We start from the raw sequence: 15,308 nt of genomic DNA, 5'->3' as shown, positions 1-15,308 counted from the left end.
TCTAATTTGAGTGAAATTTGGCTGCTATTTGTAGCAAGCCAAGCAACCTCATCCGTTCATGTAATCATAGGTTGATGCTGACAGCAGAGGCTAGATAGTGTTGATAATGATAATGGGGATCAATATTGAAGTCAGTATTTTTGGTAATGATGTTTATGCCAATGACATTGTTATTGGTTGTGTTCAGCTATTGGCTTGCTAACAATTTAGCATGAATCCACAGACATATCATATTTCAGTTCCAGCACCAAAGATATACAATGCTCAAGGTATGGTGGATTTCATTTTGATTGGAAACCATGCTGTAAAACTCACTCATGCAATTATTTGCAGAGTAGGAACATTTTAGAAAAGCAATCAACATCCTCACCATTGTTTTTTCTGTCCAAGCTTCCTATGCCGGCATGGGCTGGGTGAGACTTTGTTGAAGTAGTATTCTACAGCTAGCTGCCAACTCTTACTCATTTCTAAGTTTGTTTCCATTCATTTTTACATCCATGTTTCTACGTCAGCATAGCTTAGACAAATACAATATTACAGCTGGATACCTTTCTTGTCAATAAAATTTGTTTTTCAAGTAAGTAATCTCATATTCCACACATCTTCAAAGGCACATATTGACCAGTATTTAACTATCTTGTAGTTCTAAACTCAAATACTCCCATGGCTCCCTAGAGAGTAATGGGAGTATTCCAGACCCGAAAGACAAGATGTTTTTCCTGGTATTTTTGCACAACCGATATTTCTTTTGCGGTGGTTCAGTTGTGACACCAGCAATAATCGGAGTCATCTGAACATTTTGAAAGTTAATTCCTCATCCTAAAATAATCATAAACTTCATGATGACTAGATGGGAACACCCAGCAAATGATACAAAGTGCCGGTGCCATCCTTTGATAGAATTATTCAAACAATGAAGTTCAGTGTTTGTTCTTGTGAGCATATTCCAAAATGACAGGCTAAATGTTGGTTCTTGGCATCCTCGTTGACATACAATTATCTCCACAGTAATCCAAAACTGGCAAAGCTTCTTCTGGCATAATATCAAAGATCTCTTCAAAAGCTGCCTGAACAGATTCAATGAGTATGAAGACAAGGGTTGCTACCATCCTTATTTTGAGAGAAAATTCAATATTGTCTTGATAATGCTTTTGAAAGCCAAACTCTTGCATTTTCTTATATAATTTTTGACACAAATGAAAGAAGAAACTTTTAACATTATTTCCAGGAAAGTGCACAAATAAAGTATTCAGCATTGCTTTTTCAAAATCTATCATTGCAGTCACAGGGGGTGCAATTTGTTAAGTTCTTTAATTCCTGTATTGATTTGTTATAAGTTATCTGAGTCTTATCCGGCAAGAATGCATAGGTACAGGGTATAGTGTGTTGATCTACTATGGCATGAATCGTATAAAAGTGGCTAAAAACTTCAGAAGCTACTTTAAGTGTTCCATTAAAACACCAAAGAGAATTTTTTAGAAATTCTATGCTTTTAGCCATTTCAAATATCAAAATCCTCTTGTCATCAAATTTTCATGCAACAAAAATTTTTTACCATTGGCTGTTTTTACAGTTTTCACGTATAACAAGATCTTTAGCATATGATGGCAATGGTAAATAGTTCCTTTCTTTCTGTTTATAGCATCATACATCTCGTTGAAGGATCTGAAGGGAAGGTATTTTTGTAGCTACCTCTTCCTATACCAGCTTTGGCAATAATTTGTTGTAGACTCTCTCCAGTTTCTGATGCACATTTTTTAATTTCTTGAGACACTTTTGCAGCTTCACACTTCAGTGTATCTGGTGTTTGACTGTGAAATGGTTTAATAATCTCACCTTTCCACGTTTTTACATTTGCTTTACAGGATGCCTTAGACCTCCATCATTCACATTCCTAAGATAACATACCATTTGCCAAATCTTTCTGCTTTACATAAATATATCCCTCTTGAAATAATTTCAACTTTCCTTTGTTACTCTTCACAAGCTCCATCTTCTATGGGTGGAAGTTAAGTAGGTTTATATTAAAAAAATTCCTCACCACCCTGAGGACAACTGTATAAGCCATAAAAAAATAAAACAAGCAAGCGACTGTACTACTGTTTTAATAAAAAGTAAGATTTTTAAAAAAAACAGGCAATTCATCAGTTTATAACAAACAAGGTAATTCATCAATATTCCTGAGGTGTAATATTGACCACCAGGGGATTTTGTCCTCTTCAGGGGATTTTGTCCAGATACCATTTCTAATATGCTGAGGTCTTGCTCATTGTTTCGAGACAGAAGGTTGTAATTTTAGGGAGATTCAGCTGCTTTTTGTAACATATCTGGTAACCATGTAGAGGTTTCACTGGTTCACATATATCTACTTGGGGGAAATTCAGTTGCCAATTAGTAAAATTGACTGAGAAATGACCAGAACCACAGTATCAAAAAGAAACTTCTATTAGCATAACATCATTTTCAAACACTAATGAAATATAAACATGTTGCTGCTTATATAGTCTTATATCATAGGGGTTTCAATATTTTCGATTCAGATAGTTTAGTGATACACAGCAACACTAATAAAGTTCAAACATCATTCAAATTTGTTTTGTTTAGCTTACATCAACTTTTACAGTATGTTTTATATTGCAGTTATAATAAATATGAATCTTTTGGGTTTTTTCTCCATACATCACAACACTAAAGAGCAGTAAGTGAATATTATAAAAGATATTTTTTCCAAGCATTTGTGCATTATACACAAATAAATAAAGCAACAACTCACAGTACACTTACCTCTAGAGCTTCTGTAACAGCCACACTGAACACTTTGGAAGGATTCTTATAATTCAAATAAAAGTACTGGTCAAAACGAGTCACTTTAGAAAGTGGTAACTGAAATTACAAAGAAAAACCTCAAGTGTGTGTGTGTGTTGTGTACATACACACAGGCACACCATACCACAGGCACACACAATGACCAGATATTAATTGGACACTATTTTACAGGCAAAAAACAGTAGACTCACTAATCACCAGTGAACTTTCAGGTTAGAAAAAGAAACAAATGCACCAAAGAGGAGAGCATGTGAGACTAAGTTTACAAGCATTTACTTTACTAATTGTATTTGATGCAGCAGGCATCCTTGGTTACAGTCCACCTAGTCCTTCCAACAGTTAAAGAATATGAATCACACACACACACACACAGATAAATTAGACAGATATCTATTTCTGACAAAATTTGTTAACTTGCCAGACATTAAACATATGAAATAGAAGATAACATACCTCTGAGATTTTATAGTCACCAAACCATAAAACCCACACAGTTAATGGAGATGACTTTTTCTGTATGTCTTCATGATTTATTACTAATCCTGGCCACGGTTTGAATCCAGATAATTTACCCCATATTACACTGCCAACAGGAAAACACTGGACAATAGAGACAAACATTTAAACGTAAATTTAAAATCATTCCGCTATGAATCCATAACATCTGAAAGAAAAATATAATTTATATCTGATAGTGAACATCTATTTTTCTCTGCTGTTTAATGTTGGGTGGATATTTTATTCAGCCGTCATTTGTAAGGTTTTCACTAGTAACAAAATGTTTCTAATATGTTATTTTTCAGTTGCTAAAATATACTTTAGCAACATCAAAATTGTTTATTCTTCATTTACAAATGATATTTAAGAGTATCCACCATTCTAAGTAAGTTGCTTTGGACATGAACAGAAGAAAATTTGATGAGGTTAGAATGGTTAATATTTGAACTGACACTAATTGAAAAGAAAATGTTGGCAAAAAGGAATTATAGAAAATTGCAAGTGTCAAGAGTAGGAAAGAATTGGACAAAGGGTTTACAAGCAGAGTGCAATGTGTACACTAAGAACAAATGGAGTAGCAGCTTATAGTAGCAATATATAAGAAACAGAGAGAAGACGAAGCTAGTAGCATAGAGATAGGAAAATGCTAGCTGTAGGCTTACAGGTAAGATTTTTTTTAATCTACAAAACCAATATTCAAGGATTGTCTAAAAATACAAGATTCTTGAAAGTAAAAGGTTGGTTGTAAACAAACACTTGAAATTAATCAGATAACGAGATAATCTGCTCAGTCTTAGCAATCTTCCAGCAACTTTCAGTTATTAAATAAATTATTTCAAAGACTTTAAAACAAAATACAACCTTGTTGTAAAATAACTTACTGCCTTGTTTCCAAGATCTTTCTGGGGGCTTAAAGGGATTTGATGGCTGTGTAATTTTCTTTTACAACTTTTTGTCTTTTTCTTCTCTAGACACTGTTCTATTTCTTCCTTCAATCCTTCACTATCACATGATTTTGGGTGCACCATTTTCGGTTTTCGGCCCCTCCTCTTCTTTGCTTTGCTGTGGAATTCTAGGAGTAATCCATTAGTTTCTAAATATTTAGTATCTGTCATGTGGTTTGACTTACAGCCTTCAGAGTGTAACTTTCTCTTCAAGTCAAAGAGTTTGACATCTTCATCAGAATCTTGAAAAGTTTCAATATTATTGATACTCACAGTGGTTGCAGTAATATTAATATCTGTAAGAGCAGCAGTGGTGAGGAGATCAGTTGTATTAGCAACAGGTGGTGAAGTAGTGATGGTTGTGTTGTCCATAGAAGATGTAAATAATAGACTGGACTTCCTTAACTATTTAGTAACAATTCTGGAGAAATACAAAATAGGAAAAAGAACATTAAAAATGGAAACCATGTTAATCCACTGATATCTACAGATATCAGCCATAGTCAGAATGGTAGTCTATAGTGAAATATACTTGAAAATATAAAGAGGTCATTACAAGTTACAAGGAACCCAAAGCTATGAACTTAATCAGGGGATTAAATTGATTAAATATAAGTTTTCCTCTTGTATTTTTTTACACAGCAACAGCCAATGTTTCAGATCCCCCCCCCCCCATAGGCTATGGTCTAAACTAAACTGATCTACTCCAAGTAGGTGAACACCTGATACTTGTTTCATAAAGGTAATTTATCGGAGACAATTACAGAATTGAGTGTCCTGTTCAGAAGAATAACAAAATCTTGGCATCATAATTGGTTTTACAAGTGTTTTCCAGGCTGATATGATTTGCAGGAAACTTCTTGAGAAAGTATTCAACAGCTAACCCTAACCCTTCTTGGTGCCAACACTTACATATTTTTATTTTTTCAAGGCATATTATTCCACTCATCTGAATATATCAAAACTGCATAACTGCCAGACGCGTTTATCATCATCATCATCATTGTTTAACGTCCGCTTTCCATGCTAGCATGGGTTGGACGGTTTTGACTGTGGGCTGGCGAACCAGATGGCTGCACCAGGCTCCAGTCTTATGTGGGACATAAACAAATACTGACATTCCATAAATTGTGTCAATATGAAGATGCATATAAACACGTGCACATTCTCATACACACACAAGCGGTCCCTGTTGAGAAGGGGGGTGGAAAAACCCCTGCCTGCGAGTACAATTGTACCTGCAAGCCCACACTATTGCATCCGCAGGCTGAGATACTCATATTCTTTTTTATTCTTTTATTTGTTTCAGTTATTTGACTGCAGCCATGCTGGAGCACCATCTTTAGTCGAGCAAATCGACCCTAGGACTTATTCTTTGTAAGCCTAGTACTAATTTGTATCAGTCTCTTTTGCCGAACTGCTAAGTTACGGGGACGTAAACACCCCAGCATCAGTTGTAAAGCGATGTTGGGGACACAAACAGACATGAACACACACACATACATATATATATGACGGACTTCTTTCGGTTTCCGTCTACCAAATACACTCACAAGGCTTTGGTCGGCCCAATGCTATAGTAGAAGACACTTGCCCACGGTGTCACGCAGTGGAACTGAACCCGGAACCATGTGGTTGGTAAACAAGCTAATCACCACACAGTCACTCCTGCACATACTACGAAATATACTAAGTTTTTCAATTATAAAATTTATACAAAACTCGTACGTCTATTTGCGACATAGGTCATGTTTCCACTATGACTTATAACGGTCAAACCCAAACAGAAATTGTCCAGTAGTTGCCATTTGAATGGAAATTTTGTTTTCACTGTAAAACACATATTGCTAGGGTTGTACCACTTCCTTGAGACTCAACTACACTCAAGGTGAGAAAACTAAAAATAGATTGCATAGGCGCAGGAGTGGCTATGTGGTAAGTAGCTTGCTAACCAACCACATGGTTCCAGGTTCAGTCCCACTGTGTGGCATCTTGGGCAAGTGTCTTCTGCTATAGCCCCGGGCCGACCAATGCCTTGCGAGTGGATTTGGTAGACGGAAACTGAAAGAAGCCTGTCGTATATATGTATATGTATATATGTATGTGTATGTGTGTGTTTGTGTGTGTGTTTGTCCCCCAGTATTGCTTGACAACCGATGCTGGTGTGTTTACGTCCCCGTCACTTAGCGGTTCGGCAAAAGAGACCGATAGAATAAGTACTGGGCTTACAAAGCCCGGGGTCGATTTGCTCGACTAAAAGCGGTGCTCCAGCATGGCCGCAGTCAAATGACTGAAAAGAGTAAAGAGTAGTGAAATAATTTTTTTGTTAAATGAAGCTAAAGGATTGTAGAAGATATTGTGTAAAAATTATTCATATCTAAGAACCCCATTCCCTATTTCATTTTCACGTTTTTTACGGGGAAAAAAAAATCTCCAAAATCGACACTCACCCTCTTTCTGTCAATCTATAAGCAAAATATTTAAAAGTCTATTAAAAAATCAAAAACAAACTGAAACTATTAATTTGGTGCTTTGTGAACAGAATTATAAAAAAAAATATTTTTATTTTTTTGAAAAAGCAGTGAAAAACGTCTTTTTTTTTAAATTTGTAAGTTTTTCCTTTTTTCTTTTTGTTTTCCAAGTATCCCCATTATAGGTATTTATACATTTATACTCCATTGAAATTAAGATATCAATTCATAAATAAACAAAACCATCAAAAGGGATGTTGCAGTTTTGCTATCAGTCAGTGCCAAGAAGGTCAACAGCAACTATTTTCATGTCATCATCTTATCAGTTATTGCCCAACCAAACAATATCTTCATTTTTGTCAGATTTTAAATTTTTTTTACAACACTGAATGCATGCAAGATATGAGTCAGTTGGCTTTTGTTTTCCCCAGGCAGCAGTAATGACTAAAATTCCGAAATTGATAAGTTTCACCAGTTTATAACTTTGTTAAACCAATTTTTTCGATAGTCTTATCAATATGGCAAGTGGTTATAAAAATCCTAAAAAGAAACAAAAAGTGTTGATGAACGTGCTTTGTTTGATAAGAAATGGACTGAACCTTATTTTTTAATTGAAATAGAGAAGTGCCTTTGTCTCATTTGCAACAAACAAATCACTGTTCACAAAAAATATAATACTGAGGAGCACTTTGTAAGCAAGAAAATCTAACCAAAAGAAAAGATTTTTTAAAGGCCAATTCTTAAAAGTGAATCAGTAACTTGGGTTAATTGTGCAGTGTGCGAAAATAATTGCTAAAAAAGCACAAAGCGATGGGGGAATTTGTGAAAGAATGTATCCTGACTGTTGAGAATGCCTAGAAAACCTTTGTTAGGAAATATTAGCATATCCAGAAGAAGTGTTTCTGATCGAATTAAAGATAACTGATATGGTTAATATTTACACTTATTACCGGAAACAAAGACAAAAAATAATAATGATAATAATAATAATAATAATAATGCAACGGGTTAAAAAAAAAATGTGTATGAAACAAATATGAAAACAAAAATGCGAGCAATGGGGGGGGGAGAGGACTTTCGGAATATTCAAAATGATGGATTTTTCCCCCATAACTTTGAGGAAAATGAATATCTTTTAATGAAATTTTATATAAATACCTTTCAAATGGCATACATTACGTTTATAAAGAAACCTGTGAGGGAAATCTTTTCTGAGAGGGTAGGGAAAGGACTTTTGGAAAATTCACAAGGTCCAATTTTTTTCCCTCGTAACTTTGATATCTTCTAATGAAATTTTATATAAATACCTTTCAAACAGCAAACCTTTCTATTCACACTCAAAATACTGAGCATTTATGAGGAAACCCGAAAAAGTGTATTGTTCGACCAGGAATGAGACCTAGCTACCTGAAACAATATGTCATCAGCCCAGCCACTTCATAAGTTTCTTTTGACAGCTGTAAGACTATACCCATGTTCCTGATGTTAGAATGTATACTGGTTCTTGATGCCGTTCACCAATGGCGCCCTTTTTTTATACTGGAAGACATTCTTCTTACCCTCAACTATGCTTATATACTTTACAACATTCAATACAGATCTTCCTACACCCATTAGACTTGTTAACTTGCTTATTGGTGACTGAGAGAAATTGGAGTAATTAACCAAAAATATTCTTTTCTACTCTAGGCACAAATCCCGAAATTTTTGGGGAGGGATGCAGTTGATTAGATCGAGCCCAGTACGCAACTGGTACTTAATTTATCAACCCCAAAAGGATGAAAGGTAAAGTTGATCTCGGTGGAATTTGAACTCAGAACATAAAAATTAACAGAAAATATTGAACAAATAAGGAAGGTATCAGACGGTCATGAGATATGCTAAAAACCCTAATGTCTGCCGTTTGAAAGGTATTTATAAAGAATTTCATCAAAAGATATCCATTTTCCTCAAAGATCATCATTATTGTCGTTTAACATCCTCTTTCCATACTGGCATTGATTGGACGGTTTCACTGAGGGCTGGCACCCCAGAAAGCTGCACCAGGCTTCAGTCTGATCTGGCAAAGTTTCTACAGCTGGATGCCCTTCCTAATGCCATAAGGATAAAAATAGGATCTTGTGAATTTTCTGAAAGTCCTCTCCCCACGTCTCGGAAAAGATTTTCACCACAAATTTCTTTTTAACCATTAATGTATGCCATTTGAAAGGTATTTATATAAAATTTCATGAATGGATATCCATTTTCCTCAAAGTTATGGAGGAAAAAATCGGATTTTGTGAACTTTCCGAAAGTCCTCTCCCCACCCCCGCACATTTTTGTTTTCATATTCGTTTCATACACATTTTTTTTGACACCCGTTGCACTATTTTTTCTTTTTTTGTTTCCATGACTGGGTAATAAAGTAAACATTAACCGGTTACTGGAATTCATTCAACGAACAAAAATAAAAATACTTTTTGGTTATGTCACCCCATTAAAAAATTGGGTCATCTCCCCACTAAAAAACTGATTTCATGTGGTGACAAGAGATTGGATTAAAAGGGTTAGAATCTTTTGATTCAATACTTCAACACATTGTTGACTTTTGGCCTCTTCAATAGACATGGTATGATTTGTTAGAAAAATGTTATCAGAATTTTGCGAAAGTCCTCACCCCACCGTTGCTTTGTACTCTTTTACTTGTTTCAGTCATTTGACTGTGGCCATGCTGGAGCACCGCCTTTAGTTGAGCAAATTGACCCCAGGACTTATTCTTTGTAAGCCTAGTACTATTCTATTGGTCTTATTTTGCCGAACCGCTAAGTTACAGGGACGTAAACACACCAGCAACAGTTGTCAAGCGATGTTGGGGGTACAGACACACAAACATATACACACATACATATATATATATATATATACACATACATATATATACATATATACGACGGGCTTCTTTCAGTTTCTGTCTACCAAATCCACTCACAAGGCTTTTGTCAGCCCGAGACTATAGTAGAAGACACTTGCCCAAGGTGCCACGCAGTGGGACTGAACCAGGAACCATGCGGTTGGTAAGCAAGCTAATTACCACACAGCCACTCCTGAGCGCATTTTTGTTTTCATATTCGTTTCATACATATTTTTTAAAAACCTGTTGCACTTTTTTTTTTCCGATTTCGTTTCCGGGTAATATTGTAATCATTAACCAAACACATTCAAAATTTTCCAAAATCTGATTCAGTAGATTTCGTATTGCATTCATTAGCTATTGATGAGACAATTGTTAGTTAGTTAGTTAGTTAGTTAGTTAATTTGGCTCAAAAGCAAATAGCAAGGCCATGTAGGGGGACATGGAGTTAAGTACAGGGTGGTGTTCATGTAAAGAGTTCAGGCCACTTGAGGTCCAGGGAGGCTTTGAACAAAGCGGTCGTCGGCATCTTCACCATCTCGTCTGGCAGCTTGTTCCACGGATCCGCAACCCGGACGGAGAAAGCTCCTCTCCTTCGATTGAGATGAAATCATCGCAGGTAGAGCTTTTCGGAATGACCCCGCAGCCGACACTCCGGAGCAGGAGTGAAGAACAGCTCTTTCGAGAGGTTACACTTCCCGCTTATGATGTTGTGGGCGAGAATGAGATCACCACGGCGGCGGCGTTTTTCAAGAGAATAAAGGTCGAGCGTCCTCAGCCTTTCTTCGTAGGACAAATTTTTGAGACCATGAACCATGCGGGTAGCCAGCCTCTGGACTCTTTCGAGGTGCTGTATGTCTTTGAGGAGATAAGGAGAAGAGGCTTGAATCCCATACTCCAATATGGGTCTCACCAGCGTGACATAGAGTGGCAGGAATATGGCTGCTGTGAGCATTCCGAATGACCGTCGAATCAAAAACAGAATTCCGCACGCTTTGTTGGCAGCATGGACGCACTGGGCCGAAGGCGAAAAGATACCCAGGTCCTTTACCTGATCGGTCCTCTCCAGCAGCAGATGACCCGGCTCGAAATCAAGTTGAGTTGCAGGAGTAGAGTCGACAGGCAGATGACAGCACTTTGACACGTTCAGACACAGGTCCCAATCGTTAGACCACTTCCAAATTTGTTGGAGGCATCGACGAAGATCCTCTATACTACCGCGAGGAGCGACCAGTTTGATATCGTCGGCAAATAGAAGGGTGTGTTGCATGAGGTCGTCGGGCAAGTCATTTATGAAGACTAAGAACAACAAGGGCCCAAGCACTGAACCTTGAGGCACGCCACTGCTCGCACTGGAGACGTCGGACCGCGAACCATTAACTTGAACTTGGAAGGAGCGATCTGAGAGGAAGGCACCAACCCATCGTACAATATCCGGATGGAAACTATATGCTTGAAGCTTGACAAGTAGTAGGCGGTGGTTTACCGAGTCAAAAGCTTTGGCAAAGTCCAATAAAACGATGTCAACAGCATCACTATCATCGGGGATGCGCGTCACCAATTCTTCCATTACTAGTAAGTTGGTCAAGCATGATCTCTTCGGCACGAAGCCGTGTTGGGAATCAGTGATCGAGGCTGTGTTTAGGAAGTGGAGCATCATACTTTTCTTAAGGATGGTTTCGAACATCTTGCTGATTATTGATGTAAGGGAAACCGGTCGGTAGTTAAGCGGGTCTTCGCGGCTCCCTTTCTTGAAAATTGGGCAGATTATCGCTGTTCTCCAGTCTGCAGGTATAACACCCGTCGCCAATGACATATTGAATAGTCGTGTTAAGGGCTCTGTCTAATACCGCCCAGATAGCAATATTTATATGTGGAATAACTGCAAAACTCAACATTTGGGAAGAATTTCTTGCCTTGAAATTAATGCATAGAACAACTAGAGGTGAAGATTTATTTCAAATGGTCGACTCAGCCTTAAAGGATTTTGATTTACCGTATGAAAGAAGCGAGTGGTCTTGCTACAGATGGCGCTCCATCTATGGTAGGCTGTGAAAAAGGGTTCATAGCTCTGCTTAAGAATAAATTTAAGAAACTTTGTGTGCCATTGCTTTATTCATATGCAAAGTTTAAGTGCAAAATCTCTCAAGATGGGCAATGTAATGAAGGTTGTAACTAAGGCTGTTAATTTGATAAAAACAAAGGGTTGAATAATAGGGAATTTAAAGAATTTTTGAAAGATCTTGAAGCTGAACATGGGGATTAATTGTACCATTGTGAAGTTAGGTGGTTAAGTAAGGCCCAAATGCTTCAGCGATTTTATGAACTGATGGAAGAAGTGAAATTTTTTTATGAATGTTAAAGGTGTTCCTATTGTAGAACTGGAAGATACGTTTCATAGTGATTTAGCATTTTTAGTAGATACTAGCTGAATTACCCGGCGTTGCCCAGGTTACTGTTGTTATTCACATAACTAAATAAATATGAAGATACATCCTTTTTCTCATAATTGTTTCAAAATCATCATCATCATCATCATTTAGCGTCCGCTAGCATGGGTTGGACGGTTCAACTGGGGTCTGTGAAGCTGGAAGGCTGCATCAGGCCCAGTCAGATCTGGCAGTGTTTCTACGGCTGGATGCCCTTCCTAACGCCAACCACTCCGTGAGTGTAGTGGGTGCTTTTTACATGCCACCCGCACAGGTGCCAGACAGAGCTGGCAAACGGCCACGAACGGATGGTGCTTTTACGTGTCACCAGCACGGGGGCCAGACAGAGCTGGTAAACGGCCACGAACGGATGGTGCTTTTACGTGTCACCGGCTCGGGGGCCAGGCCAGGTTTGCAACGAACACGAACGGATGGTGCTTTTACGTGCCACCGACATGGGGGCCAGACAGGGCTGGCAAACAGCCACAAACGGATGGTGCTTTTACGTGTCACCTGCACGGGGGCCCTGATGTTGATCAACCTCAATTTGGTTCTGCTTTCTGATATTGGTTTGATTTTGATTTTGACTGTTCTCACTGGCCTTGCCGGGTTTTCTCACGCACAGCATACTTCCAAAGGTCTCGGTCACTGGTCATTTCCTTGGTGAGACCTAGAGTTCGAAGGTCGTGCTTCACCACATCGACCCAGGTTTTCCTGGGTCTACCTCTTCCACAGGTCCCCTCAACTGCCAGGGTGTGGCACTTTCGCACACAGCTATCTTCAGCCATTCTCATCACATGACCATACCAGCGCAAACGTCTCTCTTGCACACAACTGATGCTTCTTAGGTTCAACTTTTCTCTCAAGGTATTTACACTCTGTCGATTATGAACACTGACGTTACACATCCATCGGAGCATACTAGCTTCATTTCTTGCGAGCTTACGCAAATCCTCAGCAGTCACAGCCCAAGTTTCACTACCATGTAGCATGGTTGTACGTACACATGCATCATACAGTCTGCCTTTTACTTTAAGCGAGAGGCCTTTTGTCACCAGCAGGGGTAAGAGCTCTCTAAACTTTGCCCAAGCTATTCTTACTCTAGCAGTTATACTTTCAGCACACCCGCCCCCCGCTACTGACTTGGTCACCTAGGTAGCGGAAACTATCAACTACTTCTAGTTTTTCTCCCTGGAAAGTGACGGAAGTTGGTCTCAGAGCATTTTCAGTGTTTTTTGTTCCTGAGCATCTGCCACATACAAAAACCATCTTCCTAGTTAGCCTTCCTTTGACATTGCTGCACCTCTTATGTGTCCATAGCTTACACTTGGTGCATCTTATAGAGTTTCTACCTACACCTTTTCTACAGATCGAGCAGGGCCATCTACCTGAAGGCGTTTGTGATTGGTCTACCTTCCTTCTTGTTAGGACTTTGGTTTTGGCTAGGTTGATTCTAAGGCCCTTCGATTCTAAACCTTGCTTCCATACCTGAAACTTCTCCTCTAGTTCTGATAGAGATTCAGCAATTAGAGCAAGGTCATCAGCATAGAGGAGCTCCCAGGGGCATCCTGTCTTGAATTCCTCCGTTATTGCCTGGAGGACTATGATAAATAGGAAGGGACTGAGGACTGAACCTTGGTGGACCCCAACCTCTACCCTGAATTCTTCACTGTATTCGATGCCAACCCTCACTTTACAAGCAGCGTCTCTGTACATGGCTTGTACAGCTTTCACTAACCATTCATCTATCCCTAGTTTCCTCATTGACCACCAGATGAGGGATCGGGGGACCCTGTTGAAGGCTTTCTCCATGTCAACAAAAGCCAGGTACAGGGGCTTATCTTTGGCTAGGTATTTCTCCTGCAGCTGCCTTACCAGGAATATAGCATCAGTGGTACTTTTCCCTGGAACGAACCCAAACTGTATCTCATCTAAACTAACTCTCTCTCTAATTAGTTGGCTTATGACCCTCTCTGTAACCTTCATCATCTGATCCAACAGCTTGATACCCCTGTAATTATTTGTATCTAGGGCATCACCTTTACCTTTGTAGCAGTTGACTATTATGCTGCTACACCAGCCATAGGGTATGACTCCTTCATGTATCACCTGATTAACTATACAGGTGACTAGGCTATAGCCGACACTACCAGATATTTTGAGCATCTCTGCAGTGATACCTGATGGGCCTGGGGCTTTCCCTGTCTTCATGCTTCTAATTGCCTTAGCTACCAAGGAACTATCAACCCTGATAGCTGGTCCCTCTGTTGGGTCAACATTCGGCAGACTCTCTTTATCCCATTCATTTTCCTCATTCAGCAACCTTTCATAGTGGCTTCTCCAAACCTCTCTCTTTGCATCCTCATTTAGCGCAAGTGAGCCATCATCCGTGCGAACACATTTTTCTCCTACCACATCACAATTCTCTCTCACACACTGTCTTGCTATACGAAATACCTCAAGTCTTTCATCCTCACGGCGCAGGACATTGGCAAATTTTTTCCTATCTGCTTCCCCTCTGGCTAAATAAACCTGCCTCCTAGCTTCCCTTCTTGCAGTCTGATACACTTCCCTGCTACCACCGTTCTTCCAGTCCTTCCAAGCCTGTTTCTTTTGTCTAATAGCCCTGTCAACAGTATTGTTCCACCACCACGTTATTTTGGGTCTTGTGGGGACTTTGCACCAGCCACAGATCTGGTCAGTGGCTTTCAGCAGGTTGTCCCTTAGAAGCGCCCAGTTATCTTCTACCCCATGTGTAGCTATGCCCCCTTCTATTTCGTCGAAGGCTTCAAGTAACATGTCTCTAAATCTCTGTCCATTAGCAGGGTCTTTAAGCTTCCAGACCCTTCTTCTCCATGTTGGTCGTCTTCTAGTCGTCCTCTTAGTCCTGATCCTAAAGTCACTGACTACCATTCTATGTTGTGGGGTACATTCTTCGCCTGGGAAGGTTTTGGCATTTATAAGCAGCCATCTTTCCCTTTTTCTGGCAAGGATGTAGTCGATTTGGCTAGTATGCTGGCCCGAACAGTAGGTGACCAAGTGGCTTGTTGGTTTCCTGAAGTTAGTGTTGCAAACCATAAGACTATTCGCATCACAGAACTCCAGCAGCCTGGTTCCCTCCTCATTGCGAGAACCATAACCATAGCCTCCATGAACGCCATAGAAGCCCTCAGCATATCGTCCAACATGCCCATTGAAGTCACCAGCCACAAAGAGAAGGTCCCTGTTGTTTGTCAATGAGGTGGTCTGC

General features: G+C 39.3%; 1 protein-coding gene across 8 annotated transcripts in view; it reads right to left on the bottom strand.

Annotated features, from left to right (window-relative positions):
• Nucleotides 1-15,308, bottom strand: part of LOC115215890 (DNA (cytosine-5)-methyltransferase 3B) — a 106,638-nt gene that overhangs the window by 68,213 nt on the left and 23,117 nt on the right. For 5 of the 8 annotated variants that reach the window (XM_036505716.1, XM_036505714.1, XM_036505719.1 and 2 more), the window contains exons 2-4: nucleotides 4,206-4,689; nucleotides 3,280-3,426; nucleotides 2,785-2,883 (exon numbers count right to left, since the gene is read on the bottom strand). In XM_036505716.1, the coding sequence (XP_036361609.1) occupies nucleotides 2,785-2,883; nucleotides 3,280-3,426; nucleotides 4,206-4,640 (681 nt within the window). In that variant the 5' untranslated portion in view covers nucleotides 4,641-4,689. Of the gene's footprint in view, nucleotides 1-2,784; nucleotides 2,884-3,279; nucleotides 3,427-4,205; nucleotides 4,690-6,718; nucleotides 6,782-15,308 lie in introns of those variants that run through there. The other 3 variants (XM_036505715.1, XM_036505718.1, XM_036505720.1) reach the window with 3 other exon arrangements.

Source organism: Octopus sinensis, linkage group LG9 (assembly GCF_006345805.1).
Source record: "Octopus sinensis linkage group LG9, ASM634580v1, whole genome shotgun sequence".
In the NCBI taxonomy this organism is placed as follows: domain Eukaryota; kingdom Metazoa; phylum Mollusca; class Cephalopoda; order Octopoda; family Octopodidae; genus Octopus; species Octopus sinensis.
This window is presented reverse-complemented; position numbering and strand designations above follow the sequence as displayed.